Raw genomic sequence first — 12,500 nt, forward strand, 5'->3', positions numbered from 1 at the left:
CTGATCCAGGGCCAGCTAATGGAGCTGGTGAAGGACCAGCCGGTTTTAAAAATCCATACGTGATCAATAGCCCCCGGCTCCCCAGCAGCCTCCACCCAGATCCCATTTGGAAATACATACTGCATACACAGAACAGGCAGAAGTATCGTATTGACTGGCATATTAGGATGCACCGTATTGACTTACCCTAACAAGGTTACTTTGGATGTGTGGGTGTGGACACTTGGAAAGAGAGAACTGGTGCATATAGAACAGTATGAGACCTTTGACACTGGTTCCAGTCACTTCAGAAGAACTATTTCCAAAGCAGAATTTTACAACATTTGGTAATGTTCATGTGTCCTGACAAGATGATGCCTTAGATTAGAATATTATTAGGTGGCAGTTTTGTGGAAATGGAAACCTTAATAGTATTCAACGGCTTGGCATTATATGAACTGCACCATGTTATTACTTGTCTGCCAGTGTTTCTCTATTTTGAAACTATTTTTTCTTTAGTTAAAAGCGGGCATGTTCCACTTGGAATTGCTATCACAATGGGTTGCCATGACAGGCTTTTTTCTTTTTTGTGTGTGTTGCTAATGGCTGTGGTTATGTCCACAGGGAGCTCTGCTGTACTCAGGCCAGTTTCAGTTTCTCATTCTTATCCCAGTTAAAAACAAAACCCCAATGTTTAAAATATGTATATATGGTACAGGTGCAGTATACATTAGTAATTATGTTATTATGTTATCTAAAAAAAAAAGGACAAAAAAAGGGTGAATGAATAGTCTCTGTTTAAATGTAATTAAGATCCAACATGGTTTTGTTTTGACATCTTTATGGATGACACATTTGGATGTTCAGCTCACAATGTGTCACACTGCAATGTGTTCTGAGCTTGTAGATCTGCCTTTTTGTCTCCACCAGGCCAAAGGCATGGGGAGAGAGTATGTTTTGCACTCCGTCCGTCCGTCCGTGTGTGTGTCCGTGTGTCCGTCCGTCCGTCCGTTACCAGCTAATCTCCGGCACCGTTAACCCGGTCGATGCCAAATTTGCACACACACTCCTTAGATGCCAACGATGAACCTCTGCCCCACATTTTCTAGAACGGCCTGTTATAGTGCCACCAGGAGGACGACTTTTGTAAAACACATTTTTTGATATTACTCCTAAAGATTTTGTCCAAAAATCCTGCAAATCGTTACACAGTATCTCTATAGTCATGTGCTCAAGACGGATCTGTCCCATATTTCATATTCCATCCTAATTAGCTATAATTGGCTTTCAAAGTTTGCATGATTGGCCCGTTTGGAACAAAATGCCCCAAATCATGAACGCAGCATGCAATTTACGTGAGCTCTTTCCCGCACTTTCCTACTAGGCTGAGGAATAAATCCCACCCTTTTCACATTGGCCTGTTATAGCGCCACCAACAGGTGGATTTTTGCAAAACATATTTTTGGAACAAAATGCCTCAAATCATCCAATTACCATCAAAAGACGTAAGAAGAAATGGCACCCTTTTCACATTGGCCTATTATAGCGCCATTCCTTTTTCTAGTTTTTTTCTTTTTGTTTTGGCTAATGTTCCCCCCCCAGAATATGAATGCTGGGAAGTGGTTAAGAGGATTCCCTAAAGCGGAGTCCTGCCATTTTACCCCTACGACGTCATTCCTTTCAAAGGCCCAAGAGGCAGCTCTGTAAAAAGAAACGCTCAGATTTTTTTATTGATCAGCACAGGGTGAACAGGAAATTCTCTGAGGTGTTTATGAGGGCCAGTTACAAGTTATGTGAATGGATGCTTAGACTGGCAGAATTGGACACAGACACTGAGCTCATGACGCTCTCTGTAGTTCACCAATTCAATTCTCAAATGTATTATTATTAGTGTGCAACCACAATATAGTGGGTTTATTCCGCATAAACGTTTTACGGCCCTTGTGATGTCATGTGGGTCAGTACATCATTCATCATCATACATAATCATCATAGTCTATTTAGCGAGCTATTTGTGGTCGGTACAACCACACTTGCAATTTTCCCAGAATTGCACTTTTCTAGTTATTATTATTATTATTATTATTTATTATAGCCTACATGTTTTAGTAGGCTTCTAACATCATATTAGCTTATGTATAGTCATTGTGATGATCAGGTTTCGTCTAGCATCGATTGAATGATTGATTAAAAATGTAGAATGGGTACAGTGTACAAGTCACTACAAAATCTATATAAAAAAAGAGTATGGATAATTATCCAAATGAAGAGTGACCTGGCTATATAGGCTAGCCTATATGTACTATATTTGTCTCCACCAGGCCGAAGGCATGGGGAGAGAGTATGTTTTGCACTCCGTCCGTGTGTGTGTGTGTGTGTGTGTCCGTCCGTCCGTCCTTCCGTCCGTCCGTTACCAGCTAATCTCCGGCACCGTTAACCCGGTCGATGCCAAACTTTGCACACACACTCCCTGGATGCCAACGATGAACCTCTGCCCCGCATTTTCCAGAACGGCCTGTTATAGCGCCACCATGAGGCAGCTTTTCACATTTTTTACCTAAAACTGCACCGATCTGCGTGAAACGTTGCATGCACACTCCCTAGAGGCCAAGGACAAACCTTTGACCTGCATTTTCCGCATCTGCCTTTTATAGCGCCACCAGGAGGCCGACTTTTGTAAAACACATTTTTTTATATTACTCTTCCAGATTCTGTCCAAAAATCTCACAAATCGTTACACAGTATCTCTATGGTCATGTGCTCATGTCGGATCTGTCCAATATTTCATATTCCATCATAATTGCCTATAATTGGCTTTCACAGTTTGCAAGATTGCCCCGTTTTGAACAAAAGCCTCAAATCATGAACGCAGCATGCAATTTACGTGAAATCTTTCACACATTTTCTTACTAGGCTGAGGAATATATCCCACCCTTTTCACATTGGCCTGTTATAGCGCCACCAACAGGTTGATTTTTGCAAAACACATTTTTGGAACAAAATGCCTCAAATCATCCAATTGCCATCAAAGGCAAACATGTTTATATTACTCATAACTATAACATTTTGCCAAACATCTCACACAGTCCTATCCTCCTGGTGGAGACCTGTGCCCAGAAGGGCACTTTTTCTAGTTTATTGTATTTTTGTATATTTCCCCCATAACCGGCATTTTTTGCCTGGAACATGGGGAATCATTGTTAAATTGTGATGACGTTGGGGGGGGGGGGGGGGACCCTGGAGGAGAACGGATTCTCCCAGAGACACACAGGGCAAGAATGCTGCTGTAATTGTGAATCACACCACTGGCAGTGGTACACAGTACACACCGCCCCTTCAATGTCGTGCTAGTCCAGCCGCTTCAGCAACAGCAACGCCCAAACCGAGATAGAGGGAGGGAGGGAATGAGTGAGTGAGAGAGGAAAGAAGAGAGAGCGTGTATGTGTGTAGCCTACCGGGGGGAGAGAGAGAGAGAGAGCGGCAGATAGGGAGAGAAGTTTGTAGGAACAGAAATATTATTTTGGTGGCGATAAAAAAGGGGGAAGAAAAACTGGGAGTTAAATTATTCGGTCGGGAAAAAGAAGACAACGTTTTATTACCCCATAAATTGTTTCGGAGTATTAGAAAGGCAAATAAGGGACGGACGCGGCGATTATTCCAATACATTGATCTGATGATCATGACGGCAGCTGTCGATATGAAACCGACATTAACGATCATAAAGGCTGAAAAAATGGACGGTGAGTAAATTAACTTTGTTGTTGTGTCACTACAATGTCGTTTCGCGAGTCTGGCGCTATAGCTCGTAGTAAAAGCTTCGTTTCGGATGTACAAGTGATGGTGACATTAGTGAGCGAGTCTGGCAGCTCAGCTCATATGTTTGTTCTCTTAACACTTAACAGGCGTAGACAGCGTGACATGTACTGTATACATGTGTGCCGGTAGTGACTCCCTTTAATTAGAACTGGAACGGGACAAGACGTCCTGGCATTAACAGTGGGATTTCCCCCCCACGTTAGGTAGTTGCTGTGGTCACTGTGGTGTGGTGTGGTGTGGAGTGGACAGCATGCATGAGAATGACACTTGCGAAAATACAATTTATGCACCCCCGGGTCCCCACACGGCCGGGAGACTGCATTCGTGGATTATTTGAGTCTAGCCTGCTGTATGCTGCTTATTATTAAAAACCTGAAAGAATTGTTTTCCATTTAGACTAAAGACTAACAATTGTTTTTTGCAATGCACATGGTACGTCCATCCATTGCAATGTTGGCATATATCAGTTATTTATCTTGTGATGTCATTGTGGTTGGTTGACATCAGCTGGTTGAATGAAAAGTTTCACAATGCATTGCTGTTCAACTATTAACTACTAACAAATGGCCTGTAGCAAAACATGTGACATTTTACAAGTTGGAAAGAGTAACCAAACATGATCTATTCTAAACTAACAGCAGTTGTGTTCATCGAAGGAGAGAGAGAATAAATTGTCTTTCTGGAATCAGTGCATGTGTAACAGTTTCTTTGTACATTATCATGCAAATTATGAATCATGACAAAAGTTTTTGCATTTGCGTGATTGTTTGAGGTATGTGTGGACTATGTGTGGACCCCCGCCTTTCTCTCTCCCTCTATCTCTACAATTTACAATTTACAATTTAGGCATTTAGCAGACGCTCTTAATCCAGAGCGACTTACAATAGGCAAGAACAAAAAGCATGGGAATACATCACATATGTAACAAAATGCATTTATCGCGAAACATGCGTAAGCTAAGACCGTGACTAGAACATATCTATATAATGACACTATACATATAAACTATAACTAGAACATATCTATATAATGACACTATACATATAAACTACACATATGTGCTATACTATGCTGTACATATATACTATGAAGTGCTATGACTACATACAATGCACTTATTGTGCTGTCTACATGACATGCTATAAGTCTGTTTCAAATGCTATATAAGTCTAAGAAGTGCTGTCTAAGGGGGTAGACAGGGTGTCATATCATATGGCATTGCTCACTCTAGTCTGGAGCTCCTATCGCTCTGTCAGATCTGTGAAGCACCCATCTCTGTCCCGTACAGTGAGTCTGTCTACAGCACCGCGTTGCGTTGGGAGTCAGGGCACTCTGCAGTCTGCCCAGCCGGCATGGGAGACTGGCACTGATGCCTAGTCATCATCCCTCCCTCCCTCCCTCTCTCTTTCTGTCGTCCCCCCCCCCTCCTCCTCCTCCTCCTCCTGAGAGTGGTTTATGCCGAGTTTCCACAGGCTGAGGTGATGAATGTGCAGACTTGAGGCTTGCCTCTCTGACCCCATGCTGCCTGGAAGGCTTGGTTAGCTGTAGGTCCTGTAGTTCAGGAACTGCTTCTATGTTGTCCACTTTTAAAAATCACCCCCTTTGACCCTTCTTCAGAATCAACCTTTTTTTTTGGTTTGCTACCTATTTAGCACACTGAATTTACCATAGTGCGTATGGCATTGCAGCATGGGCAATGTTGCACCAGCTGTTTAAAGGGAGCAAAGTGCTCGCGCGTCATGGAAATATGATGCGTACTTTACTTGCTGACCTGCGATGCGGACTAATGCAGAAGGTTGTGTGACTCACCAGTTTTTACAGCCCTTCTAGTCGTACATGGTACCTTGCTGAAGACATGCACACATGCACAAGCACAGACGCAAACTTGTATAAAGGGGGAAAAAGTGCTGACAGCTGCAGTAGAGTTGCCAAAGCGTAGCATGTCTTGCAAAACCATTTCGCAACACTAGCTCCCGCACACCCTGCCTGGCTGTGCCGTGTGTTCGAGGGTCAAACTGAGGCTGTCGAAGGACCATCTCTCTCTCTCTCACACACACACATGCACACCACACACTCGCATACGCACACACACGGCACACGCACATCGTATTTGCTCGTTTCTGCATCGCAGATTCCCCACGTTTACAAGATGTGTCCCAGTGATGAACTAGCTGGTATTTTATTGATTTTTTATTTTATCCACACACAAGGCACATCAATGACATTATTTTGCACTCCAGACATGTGAGATGTGAGCCAAGATGGATTCTATTTTGTCTGTCTGTCACTAAAACAGTTAATCACTCTCTATACAAAGCCAGAGAGAATGTATTTGAACTACACAATGTCGTCAAGTCAGTGGGTTGTGAAAGTAGCTCTATCCCAGTGGACAAGGCTACTCTGGTTTCAACAGCCATAGGGTTTTGCCAATGTGAAAAGTATAGATGATGATGCTTTGGTATTTGGCATGCCCCCCAGCACGCACAAATGGATGCACTGCGCACACACACACACACACACACACACACACACACACACACACACACACACACACACACACACACACACACACACACACACACACACACACACACACACACACACACACACGACCACCAACAACAACAACAGAAAGCGGCTCAAGTGGTTTGAAGACCAATCTCATTGTGTTGTTTGTTTTTCCTTTTGTGAGCTGCAGTGTCAGTTTACCGAAGGTCTCTTGTTCCGAGGTAATTCTCTTTTTAACCACTTGAGCCTGTTTTATACTTGGTCGCACTGCAGACAATTGCTGATCCACAAGCTCACTGATGCACAGTGAGCTTGTGGATCAACTATTTAGAAAACCAAAACTTTAGACGTGTAATAATAATGATATAATGATAAAATAGGGATGCTCTGTTGAAATACTTAGTTCACAGCATCAGGATGAGAGGTGCACCACCAATGCAATGCAGTTGCATTACAGTAGCCATCCAGCTCTCTATACACGCTGTAGGTTTGGTAATACTTCAGTATAACTGAAGCTTATTATTCAAAGTAGCATGTAGCCATAACAAGGCTGTGAGCTCAAAGGAGAGAGAGGAGCTGCTGCACAGATAAGGAGAGATGGCTTCTCAAGATGGAAGGTGTTGGATCAACGACGGAGCTGGATTCCATTCCATGTAGTTGAAAACAGTTCTGTGTTGTTTGTTGTTTTTTTCCCCCCATACTCTTTTCTGTGTAACGGAGTAGCTCATACCCGACATACCGTATGAGGGTTATTGAAAATTGGCATTTACATTTTTTGTTTAACCTAAAACGGTTGCCCAGAAGATGCCAAACGGAATGTTGCTCATTTTTACAGTACAAGTCCCTGTCTGTTGTCGAAGTGTCTCAGTGAGTTGTCCCTCCTTTTTTTTTTTAAAGTTCTCTGTTCATCAGGCCTGAAGGTCAGGGATGAGTGACTGACAGGAATGCCTCTGAGTGAACGTGCCCTGCTGAGATGGATGGACGGATTGAAAGGAGGAGGGAATGAGGGAAAGGGGGTGAGGAGGAGCCAGCCTCACTTTTCTTATCTGATTAAAACAGAGTTGCTTGCTTGTCATAACTGGCATGCCTCGTGTTGCTACCCTTATATGGGATATTTTAAGAGCTGTGCCACCCGCACATGTTCACACGTACACACACATACTGTAGGCTATACTACAGCATGCACTGCTATCCTAGTCCTACACATAGAATTATGAAAACTAGGTTTTACCCTGTTCTTCCTCATCCAGTCCACATTGAATCTGTGTCGTTAATTTAACTTCAAGTGTAAAAGTGGATCTGTATGGTACGGCCTCTCAGAAGTTCCATTGACACTACAGATTTTGCGGTGTATCTGGAGGCGAGGTGTAGGCCTACTTTCCTTCAGGGCATATAGGGTTTTACATAAGCTTCTTGCTTGTGGGTTTGTCAGTGTCAGCAGTCCTTTGGTAACGCTGTGTAATATATGCCAGTGTTTGAGCGCGGGAGGCATTGCTCCCTCCCTTGGCCGCCTGGCAGCTGTGCAAACAGTGTTTGGGCGATCCAGCCCTCCAAGCCTTGATGTGGCTTGTCGATCCGTCTGGGGGCGAACGCCGAGCGGTGCTGCAAACAGGTTCGTTTTTCATCCGATCCATATACCGCATCAACCTGGTTCCCCAGATCAAAACCTTGTCGGTAAGTGAAGTGCCTTATGCCCGTATGTCATTAGGCGGTGTTTGACTAGGCCATGCCTACAACATGCCAGGCTGTGGTTGCGCCCGGTGTCGTGTCCTGAATGTGCCTCATACATTCCGCATCTTCCAGCGGCCATACGTATATACCCTTGAACGGACTGCGCTGGGGCCAGTCAAGTGGACGCCTGTTTGTGTCCACAATGAACTTGTCTGTCTTCTTTCTAGCATGGCTTGATGATGTCACTCTTTAACTTGAAATCCCCCCATACCCCCCCCAAGCCATTCAGTCAGGCTTTCTTTCATTCATTCATTTTTTTAATTTCCCTTCATTCATCCCCCCCTCTTGTCTGAAAAGGCATCCCATGATATAAACAGAAAACCATTATGATGCGTGGTTTGTATCAGGATGCCTGTATTGTGACTACACGCCTTAATTTTGCCTCGTTAAAGCTTAGTCATAAAACGAGGCGTGTTAGCGTCAGATGCATCAGTCCGCTAAATGGTAAGCATATGGAGAGAGAGAGAGAGAGGCAGAGGTGGGGGGGAGAGAGCATTCCAAGGTGTGGCCCATATGATGGTGTTGAAAGCCCTCGGCATTATGTTTTCTTTCCTTCTTCTGTCTCAGAATATCTTAGTGATGGGAAGGTTATTTTGTTATTGTGTTATTTTTTTTATTGTAATAATTCTCCCGCTATTAACCACCATTCCCCAGAAAGATGGCAACCCAAACATGGCAACCCAAACAAAGGGAAAAACAGGCTCCAGGGCTGGGAGAACAAAGACGTACCAAGCTTGAGATTTTCTTTTTTTTCTTTTTTTAATTTTTCACATGCTCTTTGAAACTCTTGTCACCCACCCACCCCATTCCTCCCCCTCCTACTCCCTTATTTTCCCTTTCTTCCTCAGTTTTCCCAATTGATTACAACTTTCCTGCTAGTGGCCACATGAGCTCTTCTCACGTCACCTGTGTCCTTGATGTGGCGTCTTTCTGGTGTGTGCGCGTCCCCTGCCTCACATCCCTCAGCCCGTAGTCGTTTGTAATCATTGAGTCACAGTACCAGGCGCCTGCCACGCCACGCCACATGCCTGGCTGACTGACTGCCTGCCTGCATGACTGTTCGGCTGGTTTCTGCTGCCACATGCCTCCCTTATCCCACGATTACTCCCACATTAACAACAGTCTGACTGGGAACCCTAATGGGCGCTATGCCGCCCCAAAATGGCTCCAAGCACCTCAACATTTCTCCAATGAGTGCTGCATCTATTTTGGTCCCCTTTGCTCTGTTGCTATACTGTTTCACGATTCCACATTTGGGGAGCTGTGTTTTCCTCTATGTAACGGAAACTCTTAAACTTGTTTAGAAACGTTGCCTGCTTTAGGAATCAGTTTTTGGTCTCAGCACTGATGTTCAGCTGCCCAGAACAAGTCACTTTGTTCACTGCTGCATGGCCCAGATTTCTTCCCTGTTTTTTTATGAATCTGTTGCATACCACCTGGTTTTAGACTCAGCATAACATGGGGAGCTGCTTTTGTAATCAGTCCTATGGATGGATGTTCCGTGAGCCACAGACTTATGTATGGCGACCCCTACTTACATCCACATCGCATTAAGGCACAGACCTGCCAGTCAAAGCCAGACGACAATAAGGAAGAATGCCTTTGTGGATGAGTGGGAGGTGGGCTTTACGATGTAGGCGCGAGTCAGTGGCGCTCTCGCGGCGGGCCAGGACTTCTGTGACGCACGGTCAAATGGGAGGCACATGTTTTCTAGCTTCCATATAGGAGAGGTCGTGGGATGAGACTCATAGGTCGCTAGCCTTGAAAATAATTTCTGATTCTAGTGCCTTTTATAAATGCTTTTTTTTAATTAACTGAAATGACTCCCTGGCTCAGACAAATCATACAGTCTACTTAAAAAATACTATGCCTTTAAGACTATCACTGCAGCTAGAACTAAGGAAAAGATAACATCTGGATTCCTTATATTAGCTTTGCAGTATATTATACCTGCCCTTTTGTGGCCTCACCGATATCTGCATATTAGTGACTTTTAAGAAGTGGCTGACTCCTGTATTTTCTCCAGGCATCTCTACAGACGACCCTAAGGGCCTAAGGGCCAGCAGCTAATGAGAACTTAACTTTTTAACACCATTCCCAACACTACAGTGCTGATGTGATATGTTCCTCTGTCTAATAAATGTCCATTTAGACAGGCCCTTGGATCTGTCTCAGACCTGTGTTTGTTTTATGAGAGCATACAAGGCAAGAATGACAAATGGTTAGTAAATGAGCAGGAATTTTTCAAGATACACTAAATTCTTTACGTCACGAACAGTCACAAGTTAAATTGTTTTCCGTGTTCTCCCCTGAAGTCCAGTCATTCTTTGATGGCATGAGTCATAGCCAGTCAACCGTGTGTGTGTGTGACTGTGTGTGTGTGGGAGAGAGTGTGTGTGTGTGTGTGTGACTGTGTGTGTGTGTGTGTGTGTGTGTGTGTGTGTGTGTGTGTGGGAGAGAGTGGACAGGGTAGAGAGAGTGTCTCTTGAAACATGTGTGTGAGTGAGAACCCAGCACACATGCATAAGTGTGTGTGAATATATACAGTATTTGTGTGCATACGCACTTGTTTGTGAAATCACCTCCATCTCTTATTGCAAAATAGCCGAGTTGTGTTTTTCCATGTTCTTATCGATCCGACTCTACATCTTTTCAATCAGCGCATTCAGCCAAAGCTAAAAGGTTGCTCGTGGTAATCTAACATGCATATGAGATTGAGATGAAAAGGCAGAGAGAGAACGAGAGCGAGATAAGCCCGAGGTTTGATGTTTCCATCAGCCATGTTGGAGCCTACACGCGGAGTACACTTGAGCTTAAAATAGAACCATAATTCATCTTCTTGAGCTGAAACCATTTCGCCACTCGGGCCACAAGTCATTTTTGGTCACATTAGAGGAACACAAGAAAGCTGTGAGAAGCACATTAGCGATTGTAAAACAGAAGAGGAATGCGAGGCATGCAACATGAAAACAGTGCGGTCTCGAGGGAATTTATTTATCGAGTATCCATCTGTCGCCCATAGCTTGCCTTCAAACAAGCAGTGAGCATTTAGCTCTATGATGTATAATTGGAACCAGGGCTTTCAGGACCTAGTCTGCGTACATGCTATATGCTTGCTATAAATATGTGCAGTATCATACAAAAAAATGAACAGCAATATGAATGAGTATCTCATGAACATGTGCAAGTCTGTCCGACGTATTCCATCTCCCCGCATAACTCAAACTTGTTTTACCGGAACCCGTGGTTGTGGAATGTTGCAGTTTGGACTGAAAAATGGGGCCAGGCACCGTGTTTTCTGGACAAGATGCAAAGGGGAGAGTAAACTGTTTGTCAGATGCGTTGTGTGTTTGGGTTAACACCTAAACAGTTTCCTCAGAGCATCCCCATTCCCCGATCTGTTTACAACAGGGATGGAGACTGAGAAGCACACACACACACACACACACACACACACACACACACACACACACACACACACACACACACACACACACACACACACACACACACACGCAGTGACGTTAGCACCACCTGCACTGTCTGACACAGTGCTTGCCTGCTAGTCGACCCCCTTTTCTGTGAAGAAACTTGTTTACATTTATTTTGTGCATTGTTACAGACTAGTCACTGTGATGTGACGCAACATAGTGTTGACTTAATTGGCCTATACTGTGTACATTATATTAAATAATTGCGACCGTAGGTCGCAGATTACTATGAAAACCTGTCAGTCCGTCACGCCACCATATATGGCCGTCAGTCCGTCACGCCTCGTGACCCACTCCGTATATGGCTATCTCCATATATGAAGATCACGACACTGACCTCATCAAACCCTGGATAGCCGTACATGGAGAAGACTGGATCATCACCTAGATCTGCATATATGGAGCCGGCCAGCAACTCTACAGCTGACCTCAAACCTCAAACCCTTAGATCTCCATATGGAGGTGACCTGTTCTGACATTCCATACAGTATGTTGATCCCCCCCCACCCATCCTTCCTCTTCAATGTCTCCCTTTTGACAATCGGTGATAGTTTGAATAACTCACCGATTGTTCAGATAATATTTTACTATTGCTGTTTAACGGAAGGCTTTGGTAAGCCGCTTGCTGCATTAGGCCTGACATCACATTTTAAGAAAATTCTTCTAAATCCTCTGAAATAAATATTTTCACCATTTAAAAAAATAGCAGACCTACGAGCGCTATGAGCTTGTAGGAAGGGACTGTGCACAACAGGTGCTCGATTCACACAGAATTATGATAGTTCTTCTACTGTATATGACACGTATAAAGAGGGCTTGAATGGTTTAGTCGTATCATTATCAAGTTATCAGGGTAAAATGGATAGTGAGTTTACTGTGTCATTTCGGATTTGAATGCAGCAGAAACGCAAGAAGCATACTACCTATAACATCACTGGAAGCATGCCCCAAAATAAAGCTTTTCCCCATAAACTG

The 12,500-nt window shown here is 43.9% G+C and overlaps 1 protein-coding gene across 3 annotated transcripts in view; it reads left to right on the top strand.

Annotated features, from left to right (window-relative positions):
* ets1 (v-ets avian erythroblastosis virus E26 oncogene homolog 1) overlaps positions 1–12,500 on the top strand; it is a 61,284-nt gene that overhangs the window by 19,537 nt on the left and 29,247 nt on the right. The window contains exon 1 of one of the 3 annotated variants that reach the window (XM_079513615.1): positions 3,392–3,719. The exons of the other annotated variants lie outside the window; for them this stretch is intronic. Coding sequence (XP_079369741.1) covers positions 3,653–3,719 — 67 coding nt within the window. The 5' untranslated portion in view covers positions 3,392–3,652. Of the gene's footprint in view, positions 1–3,391; positions 3,720–12,500 lie in introns of those variants that run through there. 3 annotated transcript variants of the gene reach the window in all.

This window comes from Electrona antarctica, assembly GCF_951216825.1.
Source record: "Electrona antarctica genome assembly, chromosome: 11".
Lineage (NCBI taxonomy): Eukaryota > Metazoa > Chordata > Actinopteri > Myctophiformes > Myctophidae > Electrona > Electrona antarctica.